Source organism: Brachionichthys hirsutus, unplaced genomic scaffold (genome assembly GCF_040956055.1).
Source record: "Brachionichthys hirsutus isolate HB-005 unplaced genomic scaffold, CSIRO-AGI_Bhir_v1 contig_440, whole genome shotgun sequence".
NCBI classification, from domain to species: domain Eukaryota; kingdom Metazoa; phylum Chordata; class Actinopteri; order Lophiiformes; family Brachionichthyidae; genus Brachionichthys; species Brachionichthys hirsutus.
This window is the reverse complement of record NW_027180346.1, coordinates 35738-56596: the sequence shown is the minus strand read 5'-3', so window position 1 is coordinate 56596 and position 20859 is coordinate 35738. Positions and strand designations below refer to the sequence as shown.

Here is a 20859-nt window from a genome sequence, read left to right as displayed (position 1 = left end):
AGAGACCGGTCCAGCCTCTTAGTGCCAGTCTTCGGTTAATAAATCATTAACTCACTTGTTATGAAATAGTTTTGAACCTTTTTCTGCATGGAAAAAAAACCCATTGTGTGTTCTTGAAAGCAAGTGAGTTCATGTTGGGGAGAGGTCTTATACACCCAAAATCCTGCAGCATTGTGGCTCATTGATGTCCCCTCTGTGCACTCAATTCACATATAGTGTGTGTGTGTGCCTTAATGTCTAGATGTAGGCCAGTGGAAGAGAGATGATTACTGCGCTGATGAGATTATGCTCTGTCTATGGTATTAGTTGATTAGTAGACTTATCGGAGGATTACGGGGCTTTCGGCTTTCACTGGTGGAGCAAAACAGAAAGGCAGGCAAAGATGAAAGGCAGTCTGGTGTCATTATTTTCTTTTAGAAAGCTGAGACTGGGTTTTTTCATTATCATTTAATTGTGGCCAGATAAGTTTAAAAAGCAAAATGTTAGTCTTCCGTTTTAAATGCCAGCATGTTTTTTTTTCTCTCATGTAAACAGCTTCCACCTCAGGTTCATCCTCTGTAGGTCTTTTTGATGCAGGTAATTTTCCTGCTCGTGCACAGATGCACGTGAATAAATCAAATGCATCTACATGTTTGAGTATCAGGTGTGGATCCTGTATCTGACATCAGACACACACACAAACAAAGGGTTAATTCAGTCTTATCAACATTTAACATGGTAGATGATACGTGCTCATAAAGGATAAAAGGAGAACTCCCTCTGACTATCTTGATTCATATTCATCACCTTCACTTTTTTATTGTGACACACTCCCAAAATGTAAAGGATGATCATGCAGGTGGTTTGTATTTATCAAGGTTCATCCGTGGTAACTTGATATCAGATTTCACCAAATGTTGAAACAAGAGGAAATTAGGAACTGTCTAAAAAGTATAGGTGAATTTACTGGTCAACACATTTAAGCTTTTGTCATTGTTTTTGCAGATACCTTAGATCAACTGTAAATGTATCTGAGGTATGTACTTTGGAGGAGGAGCAGCAAACTTAGGACTTCTCCTTGTCATCTTCACTAAAGCTGACTAACAAAATTTCTTATACAAAGGTATAACAATCGATTCCAGTGAAGGAAGGATGGCTGGATAAAAGCTAGTGACTTTATTAACAATAAATTATTCATTGGGGGCGGAGGTGGGGGGTCTCAAAGCAGGTTAGGTGTGCTGCTGCCGTAGGTTGCCATGGCAATGTGTCCCGGAAAGAAGTGAACTGCCATCATGAAACGGAAAGCTCAGGGTTAATCCCGACAGTATCCGCCTGAACCAAATCCTGCTTCATAGCAAATGTTTCTGACCTCCTGCTGTTTTGTGCTAAACTTCCTTTTCTGAGAAATAACAGGCAATATGAACAAAGGCAAACCTGACAAATGACCCTGCTGTTAAACATGAAGTCCTAAATGTTATTTTTGTCGTTTAGCTCATTCACCAAGGTAAAGAATTGAGTCTAACAATGTCCACAATAGCACATGAGATGGCCCGTTTAAAATGATAGTAAAATAAACTGTTAGAGATGACAGCTCCGTGTTCCACCATTTTTCATTGCATGTTTGGCAGAGAATGTCATAGCTGCAGGGTAACTGTTCAAAATAGGCACATTTCATGCAGTCCTATCAAATCTGAGCACCTGATATGGCAATGTAATGCGTTCAGTTTGTAGATATATGGGTACATCGATTTCTGCAGGAGTGACAATAATAGCAAAATCCACTTGAGTGCAAAATGGGGAAAGAATTTTAAACTTTTGGTCCATATTTGTTGCTTGTGTTTGCTCCCTGACTGAATCGCTGCACGCAAGATAAATATCCAATCTGTGCAGTCAATTTGCTGAGTCATGCTCTGATTGCTTTCAAATACCTCACGGGTCCAGGGGAATAATTAAGAAGCGGTTTCCTGTCCCGCTGAGGTTTATTTCACCTGCTTGTTTATTTCCTTACAACAGAGGATATGGGGGGGGGGGGGGGGCTTGCACTGAAGTACAGCAGCTGCATTGCTTTAACAGATTTCACATCTGCTTTTTGTTTCACAGGACACGTCTCCAAAGTATATCCCAGAAGTCTCATTTTCCTATAATACTATTAAGTGAAAGTAGCGACTGTTGCGTAGAACTCAGTCACGCTAAGCTTTGATCATTTCAAAACAGTATGAAACAAAAAGCCATTCCCTAAAGCGTTCACCTTACGGTTCGCTGAGATAGACGTTTTCATCTCCAGATACCCAAAGACAATGTAACTGCTTTCTGCTGCATTCCTCCTTTACCCTTTTTATGCCGTTCATTCTTTTGAAACTGCTGTCTTCTCCGAGTTTGCAAACACATAAGTGCACTTCAAAGGTTTCACGTTGAAAAAGCAGCGCATTACGCCTGTCGGAAATGTTTCAGTTACCAACTCGAATAGCAGAATGGAAAAGGGTCAAGAATGCTTGTATTTTTGTCTTTTTACTTGGACTTGTTTTTATTTGTGTTTTTTTGCTGTGTCACACACACATAACGCACTCTTCTTTCTCTCTGCATTCCATTGCGCTCCACAGTTTAGTGAAGCGCCATTAGCAATTCTAAAGGGGATGGCGCTCTGTTCTTAGTTTGATCGGCTGGGCATGATACGAGGGGATTTTACAGAGAGGGGGCAGCAAATATCAAAGGAACAGGGACAAGATAATAGGAGAGCAGGATGACAACGCTATCGCATCTGCAATAGACCATGAGAAATAAAGTTAATGTAGATGCAAAAAGTGGATCGCATGGAGAATTCATTACAGATTACAGGTAAAATTGAGTTCAGCTGTTTACAGTATGGCCCCTTCTGGTGGACGCCTGGAAGATTTTTTTACTCTGATTCATAAGCGTGCATCACTTGAAAATGAACTGAGCCAAGCTTTGCGTTGATATACGTGTTTTCTCTGTGGCCGGTTTGCTACACAGATGGACAATGCTGGACGTCAGTAGCCTCACATGATCTGGAATTTGTTAGCCTGACTTTCTCTGGTTACAGCTGCTACTGGGTTGTCATCTGTGTTATTGTCCTGTGTGAATGGGAGTTACTGACAGGTGTGTGTTGGTCTCAACATGCTTGATACAATCACTTTTTGAATGTCCAGCTCAGCCATGGTGTGTGTGTGTGTGTGCGTGTGTGTGTGTGCCCTCCCTGCCAGTCCTATCTGCTCCAGCCCAGCAGCTGCCACCCCAGGCCAGATAGGATGACATGACCTTCCCTGGTAATGAAAAGGCATTGACAAATCACTGTCTGCTTCTATGCCACTCTCTTCTGGTAGTGCGTGTGCACGTGTGCGTGTATGTGTGTGTGTGTGTGTGTGTGTGTGGCTGTAGTTGTGTTTCCTGTCCAAAAGCGTGGCTCTCATCAGGGGTCTGGCATCACACAAAAATCGCTGCTGTTTATGGCTGAGGAGATGATGAGATCTACTTCACCCTCTCTGTCTGTGCCGGGCTCCCTGCCTCTTTTTTCTTTTTTTTCAAACCCAAATTGGCCTCGGTGGAGGTGGAGGGATTGGATTGGATTGGAAGCGATGTGAATAGGATGTGCCTGATTGCACAACAGTTGTTTCAGCAATCTATTAAGGACAACGTGGAGTAGAGAGAAAGTGTGCCCCACATGGACTGAGTTGCATTCAAAACTGTTGTTGTTGTTGTTGTTGTTGTTTCAGGAAGTGGTGGAAGGGAAAGACTAGCAGACAGAGGTGTGTAGTTGTGTGTGTATGACTCACCTGTTACTGCAGCTACGGCTTTGTTCTCACCGTCACATGCACGCCAACAGTGCTTCCTCCAGCATGCCGTTCCCTCTTCTCACACAGGAAAGCGCTTTTTCTTTCATTCTCATTGTCCTTCTTTACTTTCCCATCATTTATTTTCTCACACACCTGTAAGGCTCTGCCACTCGACATTGAGCATCATGCTTTGGGTTTTATATCATATTGAGTTTGCCGGGCTACTTTGGCGTCAGAGCCCATTGAAGCTCCTCGAAATCTATTTTTTATTTTCAGTTATGAATCACATTTAAATGAACCAGATGAATTAAATCAATTTAAAAATGTATCGACATGCAGCACGTGTCCGTACCTGTATGTGCAGGTGAGTTTAATGGCAGTGCTGCACCGCTTGAAATATTCAGCAGTGCCCCCCCTTGTTTGGTGCATGATCAGCATGAGACCAGGCAATTTATCCTCAACCTACCTCTCTGTGCACAACTCCAAACAGCATTCTAATATATTATTAATGATCTCACAGTTGCACAGAATAGCCCTCTATCCACAAGTATCCATTACTCCCTCTTGGTGCCGTTAACCATTATGAACTGCGGGACAAATTGGAGCTATTAATTTAAATTAAGGTGCTGAGAGATGGGATTGGAAGCAGTCCAAAAAGATGGCAGTGTAAATAACTCTGAAATAAAATTGATTATTTGACTCGAAAGGTTGGTTTGCATTCATTTTATTTTATTACCATTACACAATTTATGTTTTTAATTTACATGGGAACCACCTTCATCGGAAGTCTTCCTATAGTATTTCTTTATGTGTTTAGACAATATACACAAAACACATATGTATAAATATTACTACAGGGCTTGTAGCTTAGCAACAGTTACATGTTGAATATTTTGCCTTCAAAAATGGGACATGCTGCTTTTTGATTTAAAGGCCAGTTGAATTTAACACACATTTATTTCAGTCAGCTATAAAAGTGCTCCATTGATTCCCGCCTGCATCTTTTTTTCCACAGGAGGTGGCTTGACAATGACTTTCATCCCTCGAGCACAGACGTTCCCCAGCTTTCTGTCTGATGAGCCAGAACGGGAGGGGAGTCAGCATCAAGAAGAGGCACCATCGCCCTCCACTGGCCGTGAATCCAGTTGCAGCTCGAGTCCGCTTCAATGACAGAGAGCTGTTCCAGAAAATCTGGACAATTTACCCACTTCTGTAGAAAGCATCTAGAACTATGTATAGTCAACATGTGTAATATATTATTTCATGGTGAACATTCGTGGCAACTGTTGAACGAGGGCCACCTGAAAAGGATCTTGATCCTGTTTTTTTTTGTTCATTTTATGCTGTTAAAGCTAGATGAACACCTTTTCTTAAATCACTGCACTACACCTTAAAAAAAGATTGAAAAAAGAAGACACTTAGACACCAAGTTCCACTGTAGGAAAAAAGGTACAGATATATAATTGCCTGTTAGATAGTTGAGTTCCGATATTGATGAGGTAACCTTATCAGCACCCATTCCAAGAGGAACGCCCCCATTTTTGATACATATAATCTTCCCATACGTACGTTACTTCTTTCCCACTCAGAATGTGAACTTTTTCAATGCCTTACACAAAACCCATTTGACTCTGAAAGTGATGAATCAGCTAAAACCCTTAATTGGTTACAACCAGCAAATGGAGAAAAAAAAAGCCTTTAAAAATGTGCTTTAAGAGTGTAGGAGTGGATTGTCATGTCAGAAATGATAGAATACAACCCTCTTTAAACTGCCAACCCGAGCAATTTGCTTCTAATGGCTTTCTTTTTCCAGCCCCACCACGCATGTATGGTGGCTGGTTCTTTAGAGAGAGGAAGGAAGAGGCGTTGGTGACTGGGCAGGTTTTGCAAAGCAGGAGTAAAAAAAAAAACGCATCAGTGTATTTAACTGTGGCAATCAATAAAATACAGTGAAATGTGCAAAGACAAGTTAATGTCAGCAGGAAAACAAAAAATCAATATTTATGTAAGAAGCAAATTTGCTGCCTTGCCAACAGTTGGATGAGGACATCAACGTGAATATGATAGTAAAGCTAGCAGATAGTTTGGGTTAGCACAAATCCTGGAAACAGCTAGCCGGATTCTGTCTAAAGCTTAAGAGAAAAGAAAACAGTGAGCTGGTAGGCAGCCTCTTATTAAAAAGTATCAATATCCTCATTTTACTTTGGTCAAGATGTGTATTTTCAAAAATGTTGAACTATTCCTTTAAAAAAACAAAACAACAATTGATCCCAGAGGGCAACTGAAACGACAGAGCCACACAGAAAAATGACAGCATCGATATATGTATACCTTATTTCATTGTTTTTCATCCAATAGCAACTACAGTGGAACTTTTATTTATTGTCATTCTCACTACAAATTCAGCCAAAATCAGCAGAAATCATTTCATTTGGTCATTTCCTGTAACACGTGAGTTTGGAAAGTCCACCGCTGTGAAGATGATGCTCACGGCGTCATCCTCCTCAAGTGCCTTCCGACACAGAGTGTGATGTGTAATCAAAGCGTCGCTTTTGGGCTTTACGTTTTCCGTTGTGGGCTGAGAATTTAACTCCGTACCTTAAACACATTTAGAAAGGTGTTACATTTCTCTTAAACACAGTTGGCCCAGCTGTAAGATGCTATTGCCACACCTGAAACCCAACCAGACGTTCAGAAAGTGGAGAACAACGGCCCTTAACTGTACACTTGTGTATGGCGTTAGACACTCGTGGTCTTCCTTTTTGTTACATGTGGATGATAATGAAAAAAATAAGACAGATGACTCAAATAAAGAAATTCCTGGAAAGGCTTTGGACTTAAAAAGGATTCTGATGACAATCAGTTTGCAAAGCAGTCAGTTAAATGTTTTTTTTTATCAGATTCCTGTAGAAAAGGAGTCGCTTGTCAAAGCACTTATTTTGTGTTGTCACTTTATTTTGTACGTCGTATTTAAAAGAGCTCAACCTTCATACGAGTTGAGCTTGAAACAAAGTGCCCGTCTACATCTCCCATAGTAGAGTATAGGAAGAGTCGTCCGCCCTAGTCGTGTTGAGTCTTAGCCCAAGTGTGGTTCGATAAATATAAGTGTTAGAGCTGCACTGAGAACGCAGGAAGCTCAAGTTCTGGTTTGTTTATTGAATTAAAGGTGCGATGTGTTGCCGTGGTTGCCCATCATGGGTTGTGTTCCCTTACTGTCAGATTATACGTTAATAGCACTTTGAATGCATTTGAGTGTAGGATTACAGTTTTCACTAAATGTACATATGTAATGTTTTTGATGATTAAAAAAAAAAGAAGGTAATAAATGGAATGTTCTATCACACAGTAGCATGTTATACTATGTCTGCAAGGATGATGAATTCAAGGGCATTAAATTGAAAAGATTTAATTTCTAAAACCATTATTAATGGAGAAATGTTCTAAAGTATGGCACCAAAATTCACATTTTAATGCTTTGAAACTAACCCTGATAAAAAAAGAATATCCAAACATTCACATTGACCATTTCCCCCTTACCACACAGTGACTGCTAGCTTCATAACAACTGCACAGAAGAAAGAGTGGCCCATCTATCCAGACATAAACTTTAATGCTTTAAATGAATCCGCTGTCACACTATTCCTTTATGAAATCAAAAGATTGAACAGGATCTTCCTTTTTCCCAGGAAATCATCTGGCTTTTTTTTTTTTTTTTTTAGAGCTTGTCGTCAAGTCAAAGAGTTCACCCGCCAAAATGCATTGTCGCAGCCTCGATGACAAGAAGGCAAAAACTTGCGATCCCAAACTACATATTGTCTCTTCATGCTCTACATTTCTGGCTCTTCCACATGTGTCTTGTGTGTCTTGCAGGATAGCCTGCATTTCCCCTTACTGGTTCTGCCATTGCCTCCATTTCTATGGAGATAAATCATCATATTAAAACACAAATAACACACTTAAAAAAACCACTAAGCTTAAATATTGATTCACAGAAGCACATAATGATTAAAAAAATAACAGGAATACTACTCGGCTTATAAACAATCAATAAACAGAAGGCGGAGAGACAATCATCAAACACCAGATTAGCTAATTAGAGTTAAGCCTGCACAATAACAGAGCGCTGTGACTAGGACGCAGTCATCCATGATGGGGAGATCTTTAGGGGGGAAGCCGCAGTCTCAAGCGATGCTACAGCGCTGAGTGACTCCTTTTCTTTTCCATAAAATGATTAGACGCCATCGTCAGGCTTTGAATGGAATCCAGATGGGATTAAAGTGAAAGGAAGACCAATTACGCAGGCTTTTGTCAGTACTTTTAGTCGCAATTAGGGCTGTGAAAAGCGTTATTATACTGGCCTTTATCTGCTCTTTATGCACAGCAGTCACTGTCAAATGTTGCTTTTCCCGAAACACATCATCTCAGCAGTAATTATGACGCATATACTACACTTTAATTAATGGTGTGTGACTCATAAAGCTTTCCCAGAGCTCCAACACGTCGACTCATTTCCAACCCAAGCATACATATTAATCAGTGTCAGCTTGATACCAGCATCTAATTAAAAATTGCATCAAAATTGCTTTTTGCACATTTGTACATGAATCTGAGAAAAATTCAGCTGTGACAGATACAATCTACACAAACACACACACACATTATTTTGTATCTATTCCTGTGCATTTATAATGAAGATGACAACTTGTTTTGTGTGATCGGACAGCCTGTAGGTTGGCATAAACTGGACAATGTTTTATCTGCCTGGATCTCATCGTGGGACACTCAAAGATGTTCTCATAGAGGTTTGGCTGTGAATGAGTGGAAGATGTTATTAGAATATGAGGTGTTAGACAAGGACGTAACAGACGACAATTTAATGACTAATAACAAAAATAACATTACAAAATGTTCCTCACTAAGCAGTTAGTTACCGTACTCTTTATTAATCATTAATTTCATGTTTGAGGAGAAGCTCAGGGAGTTCTGTGTAAGGACTAAAGGAGATGCGATGAAGAATGTGATGCTCACCTGTCTCTGAGAAGAATGCCGTTTCTTCCTGCGATGATTACTGGAGAAAAGTAAGCAAAGTGGATTCAAATTATTTGAACAAAAAAAAAACACATACATGAGAAATATTCAGTAAAATGTCTCAAAATTTAGAAAATTGTTGACTTTATTATATCCACTGGTCTTAAGTCCAAACCATCAAAAATCTAAGTAGCTGTATAAATATATAAAAGATCTATTTTGAAAATATGACATATAGGAAAAAACAATGTGGGGGTCTTACCTGTGTCTCACTGCTAGTATGACAAATGCAATGAGTAGAATTAGCCCAGCAGCTCCAGTCCCAATGTAAATATACATAGTGTACACAGATAGGCTAAATCCACCTGGATAGGAAACCAGGGACATTTCTCAACACAAGGAAACCAAACAGCCTGAAAGCAATGTTTTCCATTCAAGCCGCAATTTTTGCATTTGTTGCAAATGAACAAACTCTGCAGTGGTTTCTGCAGGAGCGTCTGCAGAAACCACTGCATTCTACATTCTGTGTCAACTACGCTGCTTTGTGAAAGAGTTTTGCTGTATAAATCAGTATGCGAACCAATTTATCGTCAGACACTAAGACTGTATGCTTCTGCGTATGTGAAATATCTTGTACCTGGTGGTGGGACTGTGAGCATCACCGTGGTGGTCTGTACCCCCGAGTCCGTGCTGAAGGTACAGCGGTACAACCCACCATCTTCCTGCAGCACATCTGTCAGGTGCAGACTGACATCCACGGTGTCTGTACAGGAGACCCTTCCCCTGTCACTGTAGTCTTCACCCACCAGGCTGCCTTCCACCTTCTTACACACTCCAATAATGACCCAGAGCTGGCTCTGAAGCATCTTCTCCAAAATAACCTGGTAAACAGTCCCGTGGTGCTTGGGCTTACAGCCGATGGTCACGTTGCTGCTCTGTTCCGATACCAGCTCTGTGTCTGACTTGATCCCCTCTGGGGTGGGGGCCTCTGTGCTGTCGTTCTCTTCCGGGGGCTCATCTGCAAATATGGGGGAAGTTCCAGTAAAATAAAGAAATCTCAATGCAAAATGAAAGTGAGAGGTAAGTTTCATTTCAGATCAGTTCCTTTTTTTTTTTTTTTTGTCATTTAGTGCAGGGGCAGGGATTTCAGAGGCTCAAAATGTCCTTCTGATTAATTTCTGCCATAACTTTACCTAAATCTTCCACCTGAATGTTCCTCGTCCAGGGGCCTTGTGGGAAAGTCTGAACAGAGCAGAGGTAAAGTCCGATATCCTGATGAGTGACATTACTCATGGAAATACTTCCATCCATTGGCGTTGTTTTCAGGAACTCAATCCTCTCTCTGTAATGGTGAGAAAAGGCCACGCCGTACTCGGGATGGAAGACAGCCACTGGATCCTTTTGTGGTACTTTGGTCCAGGACACCATACTGAGGTTGCCGTCCCAGGGACACAAGCATTCCAGAACCATCCCTTCCTCCAGACGAACTGTAACCACGTCTTTCTGCTGGACAGCGACTGAATAGAGTGAATTTTTCTTTTTTATTCAACTCAAAGACAATCTTGGAAAAACTGTAAATTCATCATTTCTAAAGCGCTGAATAGTTCTGAAAATGTAACCAACAAAACTAAATTTTTGTGCCATTCTTACTGAAAATCATTTCACTTGTATCCATTCTGATTCACACATTTCTGAGAAACTGCATATCTCTATGCAACATGGCCAAACAAGAGATGTTTTCCCCTTAATCTCTTTCACTTGAACATTACCACAGCTACTCACAGCTTTGAGGCCATCCCTTGGGTAACGGTAATTAGGCTTATTTGTGCCGGTACACATACACAACTGACAATAGTCAGTGATCAAGCCTCCAAGTTTTGAAAGCCTTTTATCCGAGCTGAATGACAACTGATTTCAAGTCCACTGATGCCCGTGGGAGAGCTCTTATAGGTTTAGAATAATAATGATTCACAAAACTAGAACAGTTTGCTGCCATCTTTCCAGCCAATTTAACTAAATATAGACAGTGAAATAAAGCAATGTTTATTGTGATTAAAGACTCACAATAAATATTAACTCACAAAAATATATATAAAAAAAGATTTTGGGACTTAGATTGAATGTCACTTTTAACACTGCCACACCGTTTTTACTGCATGACAGACAGACATTTATGCAAATATGCTATCCTAAAAACTTTAGAAAAGATATATATATATAATTGCCATACCTTTAAGAAAAGGAAGAAAGATGAGTACCACCAAGTACCAGTGGTCCTTTAGTACAGCATCCATCTTGCCCCAACAACAGAGAATGAAAGCTTCATTGATGAGAAGAGTGGAGAAGCGCCCGAGTTGCACTTCCTGCTAACTCTTTACTACTGGGGCATACTTCACAGCGGCCCACTTTCAGCGCCATCCGCACAGAGGAACACTTTTTCACGAGGGCAGCGAATGGGAGGAAAGCTTATGGCATAATACTGCATAGTGGAATCCCCGCTCTGGAAGAATTTGACATCGCACCATTGACTTTTCTCTGTGCTAAATTCTGCAAATGCTTTCTATGTGAACAGTTTTTACTATTCGATGAGAACCGTATAAAGCATTTTTTATTGTGTTTTTTTACATTTCAAAACATACATGTTTAGAACTATATATATTTTGACCTTTGAACATTTCCCTTCCACGATCACTATTTCTGCACCATTTCACTTCACCAAGTCTTTGTCCCTTTATCTGCTACAGGAAGTATGATTTTATTTTTTAATTTGCCAACTAGAGCACTGTGTTTGTTTGTAGGGCAATATACACAGCTGCTTGTCTACACACTAACCATGTCATTTCATTGTACATTTGAATAATGACAATACAACTGCTCATTGTATCTTATTGTACTGGAGTCTGAGTGCAAGTTCTGCCGTTTGTCATCATGGTACGGTGTTAAAAGGTAACACCACACAACCACAATAGAGGTGTTTATAGCCAAGCACTTCCTGAAGAATTAAACATAAAAAAAAAACACATCACGAAATAGAACTGCAATTTGCAGCCTCCGTTTGAGTAAAATCAGACCATACAAGACAGAACTTACATATTTCAGATGATAGTTTAATAACAAAATTGCTGAAAATTTGATAGATAAAAAACATGACAGAAAAAAACAATATAAAGAGTCAGTTATTTAGAAGCTGTGAAAGGTTTTCAAGGCTCTTCATCAGGTACGCACTCATGGGTTCCTGTTTGTTCTCTGCATCTGAGGTTTAAAAAGAAAATTCATGATTAAAGCAAAATGTAAAAACCAGATCTTCAGATGTTTCACAATACAACAGCTGCTGATAGGTGTTTGCCATCAAAGTGATTAAATTCATACCCTTCTTAGAGTTGGTACATGCTTCATTGATTCTCAATCGAACGGAGGGACTCTTCAAAGTATTCTTGGCCTATGAGGGGAAATTAGAAATGCATATTAGAAAGAACTATGTTGATGACCCTCAAACCAGCAAATCGCTTTTTTCAGACAGAACGGTAGATCATCTCTTATGCGTGAAAGGGAATTAATTTAACATATACTACTGCAGCGTGTGTGTGTGTGTGTGTATATATATAAATATATATATACCCTTTGGTTGTTATGCAGCAATGCCCAAAGTGCAGAAGCTCCCATGCAGCAGGTCTTCATCTCTTTACTGTCCAGACAGCCTAGCAATATATTCATGGCTTTGTCTGGAAGAGAGAGGAGCAGATTGTCAGAACCATAGCTAGCAATCTGCTAAAGCTGGGGGGGGGGAAGAAAACAGAAAAAAAGAACAAAGAAATTCAAGTAAAGGAGTCTTGAATTAAATATGAATAGTACATTTTATCTCCTTTTTGTCAAGTAAAAATACCGTAAGGTCATAAAAGCCATCATTACTGTCTGAGATCATACTGAACGCCTAGCACACAGGAAATGTTATTTTTCCACAGGAAATAAGAAAAAAAAAACAATGTCATCCAATCTAACAACTCAACCTCCAGCTTGTACAGCACGTGAGCAGGGGGAGGTATGTCTTCATCTGTCTCTTCGACTTCCTCTGTTCGTTATCTGTATCTTTCATCTTCATGCACCTACTGACTGCATGCCTTTCGGAATCCAAATTCAACTTGCTCTACGTAGTAGATACTAAACTCCCGCTCTGAATTTCTGTCATTAATATGTTTTACTGCAAACGGCATTGCATTACACTTTACTTTCTTCCCCTGGATAGCAGCTTACTTATGAGAATGTGAGATGCATTGGAAGGAAAACAGATACTGGAGTTATGGAAAGTGTCAATCTGTTAAAAAAAAGTATTTTTTTAAACAGATTTAGCTGATTTCCTTTGGATCTGGCAAATATTTAATGCAGCAACACACCAGACTGTTGGGGGAATTTGGTTGCTTATTCATTGCTTATACCGCTCTCACATTTCTGAGAGCCTTGATAGTGGATGTTCAGGGTGAACATCTATTCAGCATTTCTGTCTGATTCCAGCTTTAATATTTAAGAATCTTATATGTGGAGGTGACGAATTCTGTCTGAGTGATTGCAGACGAGCTTAAATAATCAAATGACACCAAACTGTTTTTATATGACACAGTGGCTGCTAATACAAAAAGCAAAAACAGCTTCTAAGTAACTTCTTTTCTATACTTTGCAGTTTTGTTCCCTAGCGTACCATTAGCAATGACATGTGGCTTATTGGCAGGGCAGAAGCAGAGGTTGTGAAGGGTGAGAAGTGCGATCGACCAGTGCTGTGCCAGGTCTGCCAGCAGTTCCAGGACTCCAGTCACCCGAAGGATAGTCTGCTGGCCGTCCTCCGCAAAAGAAAGATTGACCAGCAGCCTCAACCACAGCCCCAGGAGGCTTCCATTGACACAACCTGCAGATGTGTCCTTAATACTACCCCCCTTGGGTATTGGCACTGATGGGAAAGCTTGTAGAAAGTTATTCTGCAAAAGACAGCAAAGAATAAGGATGAGACATTTCAGAGTTCTAGAGTTATGCCAATAGATCATTAAAAGATGTGATCCACATTTAGAAGATATTGCCCCAGATAGCATGATGTAAGTGTGCTAAAAGTGAGAGAAGCTTAGATTTATTTAGGTTTTATTCTGCAACATTGCGTATCTCAATTTATTGAACATGTAAATTAGTTTTTACCGTTTTACTACATTCATGTCTGCAGTTTCAATGCTATGCTTTCTCCACGATGTCGGGTGCCAGACTTATACCTTCTGCAGGAGGCCTCGGCAGTCACGGGACATGGCAAGGTTAGCCAAGAGCGAGAAGGCGAGCTTCTGGATAGGGCTGTTATCTGGGGCAACCCCCGAGGCCAGCTTCATGACAGAATGCATCAGAGTGTTGCAGAGGGTAAATTTCGATCCTGGTCCAACACCGGGGCCACTGGTACAGAGAGAGCTGCACGCTGACAACAACAAATAAAAACAACCATGATTGGATTCATTTATATGTTTTTTTAAAACCCTAGAAATACAAGTTTTAAATATGTTAACCGACAGATTTCACCAGTAGACAGATATTTCTGAAATTGTTGGTACATGACAACTGAAAACAAAGAAAGAGTTCCAGTATTTCCATTTGTTTAAAAGATAAAAAAAAAAAGAAAACCTTACAAGAACAGAACGTGTGCGGTAACAGAATGTTGGTTCATATTTTATCAGGGCTATCTTGTTGCAGTTTAGTGTGTTTGGTGAAAAGTTTCTTAAAAAGGAGAAAGAAAGAGAGACTCTTATGTGTGCAGACAGAAACGCATAGAAATGAAAAATCACAGCAGACGAAGGTTGGAAGTTGATTTAAAGGAACATTGGTTTTCCAACATGAGTTGCGTGTCATTAATGGTTGGTGCAATAATCAATAGAGGATGCGGAGTCCATCAGCTCGCTCCCTAGGAGGCTGCCACTCAAAAGGCAATGCTGACATGCCTTGATGTAGAATTCACATTCTCATAGATTTGTCAGAGCAGCTAATATGCCATTCCAATGTTTGCATTGGGTAAATATCTCTATGTGAAAAAACAATTTTACATGGATGCAAATATCAACAAGCAAATCGTGGCTTCAGTCTATTTATTCTGCATATGTAAACAGAACATTGTACTACATCTTCTGTGTTGGGTTGGGTGCGATTAGAGGCTCCGGAAAATTCCTATCCCTGTTTGTTTGGACAGATTTATTCATTCACTTCATCTCACAGATAGAAGACAAGACCTTAAAGATGACAAACTTGGTCATCATAGTCGTATCAATGTGGGACTTCGAAGTGCGATGCCAGTCATCAGACACATTTGAATATCACTGAAAGTTATTTGCCTTTTAACTGTACTTTAATGTTTATTCCGCATGGAATCGTTCTCACCAATGATTAGAAAAAAAACATATTCCTTGTCCAAGAGGGAGGGATATTATTTAGCCTTAGGCCACGGCTGCAATTTATTCCACTACAAGGTCATTCTGATTTATGAATATAAATAGAAATGTTTCTCTTCCTGCACAGTATTCACATCAGTATAACTGACATGAGTAATTACTAGAGCGGTAGATCATGTAAAAATTCAGAAATCAATAAGCTTGAGACAGAGAGCATTGATAACAGAGATCCTGACACTGACTGATGTTCCTTATTGGAAATAACATGACAGTTTGTTAGTTACACTAATCCTAAAATGGCAACACATATGCAACAAGCATATGCTGATGATGTTAGCCTCAGGTCATCTCAATACCTGGCAAGGAAACGGTCAAACAGCAACTTGCCAAGAGAGCTCAGCTGTAAAATGCATCTAATTCACTGATACAAACGTGTTGTTATGGTTACTAAAAGTCTAGGATATTTTTTGCCATTGATCTAGGATTGATCATTAAATAGAAGTGTAGAAAACCATGCACTTTTTTTTTTTTTTTCAGACTCCTGTGGAAGCAAGTTTTAGAGCTGCTCCAAAAATATCAGCAGCAATGTGTGTGGCTCAGACACACAACAATCTGACTCGACTGACTTGGTGCAAACAAAGCCTTGAATGAGGGAAGGAAGCCTGGAGATGAAACATTCAGTAGAAATGTAGTCATCTCAGGGGACAAAATGGTGCCTGAGGGTGGATGGTGTAATACTGAGCCTGGCTGCATGCAGCCTGAACACAACCTGCTGTTCCAGTTAACCTTCAGGGAAATGCTGTGCCCAACTTTACTGATTTCTGAGGCTGCACAGCTTGAGAGTATGAGGTGTCGAAAGCAAGTGAGCTTAGATCAGAGCATACATAGCCACCGCAGCACAGGTGTCAATCAAACAAAGACACACACACACACACACGGAAAGAGTTGCACGTCAAACTTCCTCTCCTTTAACAATGGAATAAATTAAATTATTTCCATTGCACTGCTTCACCAGCATCTCACAAACATACACATCAACTAGTAAGTAATGTCTCCCTCATGTTTGCACTCCATAACCTCTCTTATTCAAAAAGCATTTATTATCGTTATAATTTCCACATGCATGCAAGAATGTTCAACTTTTGCATTATGGAATACTACTATCTCTGACAAAACAGCAACACTATGTGCTTCACGACATCATGTCCTTCTGGTGTAAAACAGTTACCACAGAGACAGCCATACAGCCTGTCCCCCGGGTCCTGACACTGTCTGTATTGTAATTAGCAATGCAAGCAGGCGCTCTTATACAGTGAGCCACAATGCTGTTCAGTTGTAGCTGGAGAGGACAATGGGGCCCTTAGTGTTGAATGTGTGTGACTCAGTCAAATTTCTAATGGCAGACAGAGGCATTGGGTAGACACGGGCCAGGCACAGTGCCTGGGCAAACACATAAAACACACAGGCAGACATGCACGCACATTCACAGACCTGTGGTGCTGTTGGCAGTGTAGACACACAGAAGCTCCAGTGCTGCCTCCATGGTGGGGTCGTCCAATAGAAGCCAAGGCCAAAGAGCATAGAGTGCCAGTGTTAGGTGAGCGTCTGTGGCCACCGCCTATACGGGCAAACACAAATGAGTTTAACACAAACACAACACATGGACGCAAAGGAGAAGGTCTAGATATGCATGTACAACACAGGCATCTCCTAGAAGATAATAAAATGTACAAGAGACATCAATGAGGGGGGAAAATATATATTTCTCAGCTTTTATCTATATTTGAACAAAAAATGGCATGTCCAAAATTATTCATGCCCTTTGAAAATCCAGTTCTATAGTTCCTGAGTGCACAGGACAAACAAATGAGGTGGAAGTTAACGGCAGGGTAAACACTCCCTAACTACGAGACCAAAGTAGCAACAAGTGACAGAAAAGTCATTTGCAAGGGAGAATTTAAAGACTAGAAACACAGACTTACTTTGGATTCACTGTTACGGTAAAGAGCACTCCGTAGGATGTCCACAGTCAGCTTGACTTCCTTTAGATAGCCTTCTTCCTGATAAAACAGATAAAGCAAAGACCAATATGCTAAAATGCTCAAGCTGATAATTTATTGCATATTCACAGGACATAACAGCGAATTGGATCAACTGCTGAGCACCACAAAGATATATTCATAATATTTATCCACAACTTTTTCTAAAAAGAACCCCACACTATTCACGTTGTATTCAGATTATTATAACGTGCAATGGAAAAAAATAAAATAAAATGACAGGCAGGATATAAACAGAGAGACTGGAAATTTCCAGCCAGTCGCCGCTCACCTTTTTGCGGTGAGATGCCTTGCCGGGTCGGATCGACTCCAGGTGGAGCTGAGAGTGTGTTTGTTTCATTTGCTCCACACAGCTGTCAATTAGACCAGCTACCAAAAAAAAAAAAAAACATAAGCAGAGTTCAGAATGGAACATCACACTTTTAGGTTCACATTAAATGAAGATTTCCAATAACATCCACCCCGGAAAATAAAAACTGCTGCAGCTGATGCTGCAAACGCAGGAAGAACTCGATATTTCCAGTCAATAACGAAGTTTAAAATTTGACATGAGTGAAGAAACCATTACATGTGTCTTATGAATGCTTGGCAAGCAAATGATCATTTTTCATACATGTAATATATTGAAAGAAAAAGAAAAACACAACAGTGATATTCTAAACTGAATCGCCCGCATACAAGTCAAACATCTTAATGACTATAACAAATGTTCTGCCTATTATTAAGTAAGCTTCAAAAAGAGCACTGCAGGTCTACATCTAGCTGGACTTTTGAGGGAGTCACCTTTGGCTGCATGGCTTTGAGCTGTGGGACTGCAGGCGAGCAGAGTCACAAGGGCTCTGGCCGTCTTCTTTTTTAAAGGGTCCTGAAGCACCCTCTTCTCAAAACTCTGCCATCAAAAGTCAAAGAGGAAGACATATAGAAATGCTCTCAGAAGATGACATTCAAGCCATTAGATTCTTGAAACATCAGCATATTATTATTAATGTCTGTAATGTAAAATTATCACGTCAATTTTCAGTTGCCAAGGAGTACCAAGGTGCAGCTGGAAGACCACCACCTCCACATACCTGCAGTAAGAGCTCACACAGCTGGCTGGCTGAGGGGCTGTTCACAATGTCAGACACAGCGGCGGCATGTTTGGGGTTTGAGGTTGTGACATCCACACCCTGACTGTTCATCTCCTCTGTGAAAACGGTACTAAGGAACTGCAGAGCCACCGTTTGGAGAGCAGAGTCCCCATGCTTCTCATTCACACACGCTGATAATGTACCTGCGCAAACATAGGATATTAATACAATCCTTTATTAATGAATGACAATACACACTGAATCACATTCAGACATCTTTCAAATCCCTTTACAGCAAGACGTTTTTTCATGACTAAGTGCGTGTGCACCAGTGGAGGACACACTAATCATCTGAATGTGCACGTAGACAACCAGACACCATAAACGTATACACAGGCATAAATACATACACAAAGGTTCAGCATTCATCTTTTACTGGACTCATCAAATTTCCCTGTTGTGCCATTAATCACACAGGAAGATGAGTAGGAGGAGCAGAGGTAGTTTTAGGACAGGATGCAATTATCTTATACAAGCATCTGTTCAGGGAAGTTAATGCATTCTGTAATTAAAGTGTCAAGCAGCGTTGAATGGGACCCCCACACTGTGGGACATTAAACTATTGCAAACTGCAGGAAGGAGTAAACCATTACTTCCTTTGTTCAGTATGCAGTGCTCGATCTATTAGACATAGATAATTTTTTTCATGATGTTGCATTTCAAGCACAGACCCCAAAAAAATGCTCATTATTAAATAAATCATATAGTTAGTCACATGTGGTTTCCTTTCTGCTGCCAGTAGGAGGTGATCAATGGCAATCTGTAAAAATCCTCAGGCCTGGAATCACACAAACATGTAAAGTGTGCTGAATATTTTAAATTGTGCAGTTAAGTTACAACAGCTTCCTGTTTCAGGGTGAAATGTAAGACTGCTATGTAAAACATACCAAAGAAATATTGTGAAATTCTTGCTTGCTGACCACAAATTAGGTAGAACATATGAAGTTCTAGAACGTGAGGTTTGCACAAGTAGGTTACCTTCATTGAGCAAGACATGTTATTTCTGCCTAAAAGAGTGTATATGTACAGTATTATATATTTGTACATGTCAAGGAAACATGCTGTATGGGCTACTTTGATGGAATCTTGTCCAGGGAAATGATGAAAATAGTTTGAAATACATTCATAAAATCATGAGAGCAATTACGTTCCAAAATCTATTGAGTATGAGACTTTTAATCCAATGGTATGCATTTTGCTGCACGATGGAGAACGCTAGCAATGCCCAATCCAAATACAGCAAACATTTTACCAGTTCTGACAGGTGTGCCAAATTTCAAGCACTGAAAAATGTGTTTGGCAGCAAAAAAAACCCCCAAAACGACTAGTTCCAAAAAAACAATTGGTTCCTAGAGAAAGCGCCAGGGAGCCTTGCTCAAGCCCTGATGATGGTGTAAATGTGTTAAATGGAATGACTAGTTTCTTCTGCTAGAATTAAAACTGCACCATCAGACTTAGCCTACCTTAATCATGATTATAAACTCATAATTATAATAAAGAAAAATATATCATGTAGCCTGATTTCATTATGTATCAAGAGTTTGACTCTTAAATTACAGAAGGTTATTTAATTAGCCACCATAATGTTTCTAGAAGTGATGCTAATAGATGATTATAAAACCAATCCTGCAGCTTAAAACAGATTCATTAATTATGTCACTTTTACTCACTTTAACACACACACACACACCCACCCACAAACAAACAGAGCAGTGTATCTGTGTACCTGCGAACGCATGCCAGCGTCTCCCCAGAGCAGCAGAGACAGATGGGTACGCTGCATCGCTGTCCCTCCTCACCAGAGTAGCCAGGAGCATAAACACATCGGCCCAGCACGCACGAACTGCATCCCAGGTACCTGCATCTGAAGAGGGAAACAGTGAGTCACTAATTTTATGACACGTGACAGCCACAAAGTCACATACAAATCACCAGGGTGTGTAGCAGGCAGAGCTGGAGGAATGGATGAATAGGACTTGTATTTGGATCCCATTAGTGCTTTGTCAGATCTATAATCGTTATACTGTACGTCACAGAATGAATGGAAAATTAAAGTCACTTTTGAGATTTTGTTTAGCTATTACTGATTATATTTGTTTAAAAACAATATGCCCCACATTTGAATAAAACATGTGTTTCTGACCTAAATCTTTGGTGTCCATCGTGACGACTACAACCAGAGTAGTCAAGAGCTGTTTCAAGAAGTCCATCTGGCCAATCAGCGCTTGCCTCACAATGACACATGACTGGAGCAGTTTAGAGAAGTCGGACACGAACTGAAGGAGGCTGACAAGCTATAAACAACACAGGAAGATTATAAGATTAAGGTTATGCACACAGACATGAAAAGAGCTTTCAAATAAAGGTTTGACAAAAGATGGAATTTAGCTCAAATCTGCTGAATATTACACCCAGAGTTGAAAGATACCCTCAGACAACCTTGTGCTGCACTGAAGATGGCACTATA

At 40.2% G+C, this 20859-nt stretch overlaps 3 protein-coding genes across 3 annotated transcripts in view; 1 reads left to right on the top strand and 2 right to left on the bottom strand.

Moving 5' to 3' along the window:
* LOC137913817 (docking protein 6-like) overlaps positions 1 to 4940 on the top strand; it is a 32600-nt gene extending 27660 nt beyond the window's left edge. The window contains exons 8-9 of the mRNA XM_068757453.1: positions 3711 to 3743; positions 4786 to 4940. Of these exons, the coding sequence (XP_068613554.1) occupies positions 3711 to 3743; positions 4786 to 4940 (188 nt within the window). The remainder of the gene's footprint in view (positions 1 to 3710; positions 3744 to 4785) is intronic.
* A 1252-nt stretch (positions 4941 to 6192) lies between these two features.
* On the bottom strand, positions 6193 to 11158 carry LOC137913821 (CD226 antigen-like). The gene is made up of 8 exons (XM_068757457.1): positions 11029 to 11158; positions 9992 to 10315; positions 9436 to 9816; positions 9061 to 9163; positions 8702 to 8838; positions 8634 to 8650; positions 8473 to 8578; positions 6193 to 6368 (listed from the first exon to the last, which is right to left on the bottom strand). Exons 1-8 carry the CDS (start codon positions 11090 to 11092, stop codon positions 6193 to 6195), a joined length of 1308 nt encoding a protein of 435 aa, XP_068613558.1. The 5' UTR covers positions 11093 to 11158.
* A 779-nt stretch (positions 11159 to 11937) lies between these two features.
* The window catches only part of LOC137913805 (rotatin-like), a 29023-nt gene continuing 20101 nt past the window's right edge, over positions 11938 to 20859 (bottom strand). Inside the window, exons 38-49 of the mRNA XM_068757440.1 lie at positions 20536 to 20686; positions 20119 to 20256; positions 18333 to 18535; positions 18046 to 18151; positions 17534 to 17631; positions 17185 to 17262; positions 16694 to 16820; positions 14048 to 14241; positions 13492 to 13765; positions 12417 to 12520; positions 12168 to 12237; positions 11938 to 12050 (exon numbers count right to left, since the gene is read on the bottom strand). Coding sequence (XP_068613541.1) covers positions 11971 to 12050; positions 12168 to 12237; positions 12417 to 12520; positions 13492 to 13765; positions 14048 to 14241; positions 16694 to 16820; positions 17185 to 17262; positions 17534 to 17631; positions 18046 to 18151; positions 18333 to 18535; positions 20119 to 20256; positions 20536 to 20686 — 1623 coding nt within the window. The 3' untranslated portion in view covers positions 11938 to 11970. The remainder of the gene's footprint in view (positions 12051 to 12167; positions 12238 to 12416; positions 12521 to 13491; positions 13766 to 14047; positions 14242 to 16693; positions 16821 to 17184; positions 17263 to 17533; positions 17632 to 18045; positions 18152 to 18332; positions 18536 to 20118; positions 20257 to 20535; positions 20687 to 20859) is intronic.

Excerpts from the sequence above, each read along its gene's own strand:
- LOC137913821 (XM_068757457.1), bottom strand. The coding sequence starts at position 11,092 with ATGGATGCTGTACTAAAGGACCACTGGTACTTGGTGGTACTCATCTTT. Across the intron at positions 9,817-9,991 it reads CATTCAGGTGGAAGATTTAG|ATGAGCCCCCGGAAGAGAAC; the intron begins GTAAAGTTATGG and ends CCATATTTGCAG. Across the intron at positions 6,369-8,472 it reads TGTCCGATCACACAAAACAA|GTACGGAGTTAAATTCTCAG; the intron begins GTTGTCATCTTC and ends AATGTGTTTAAG.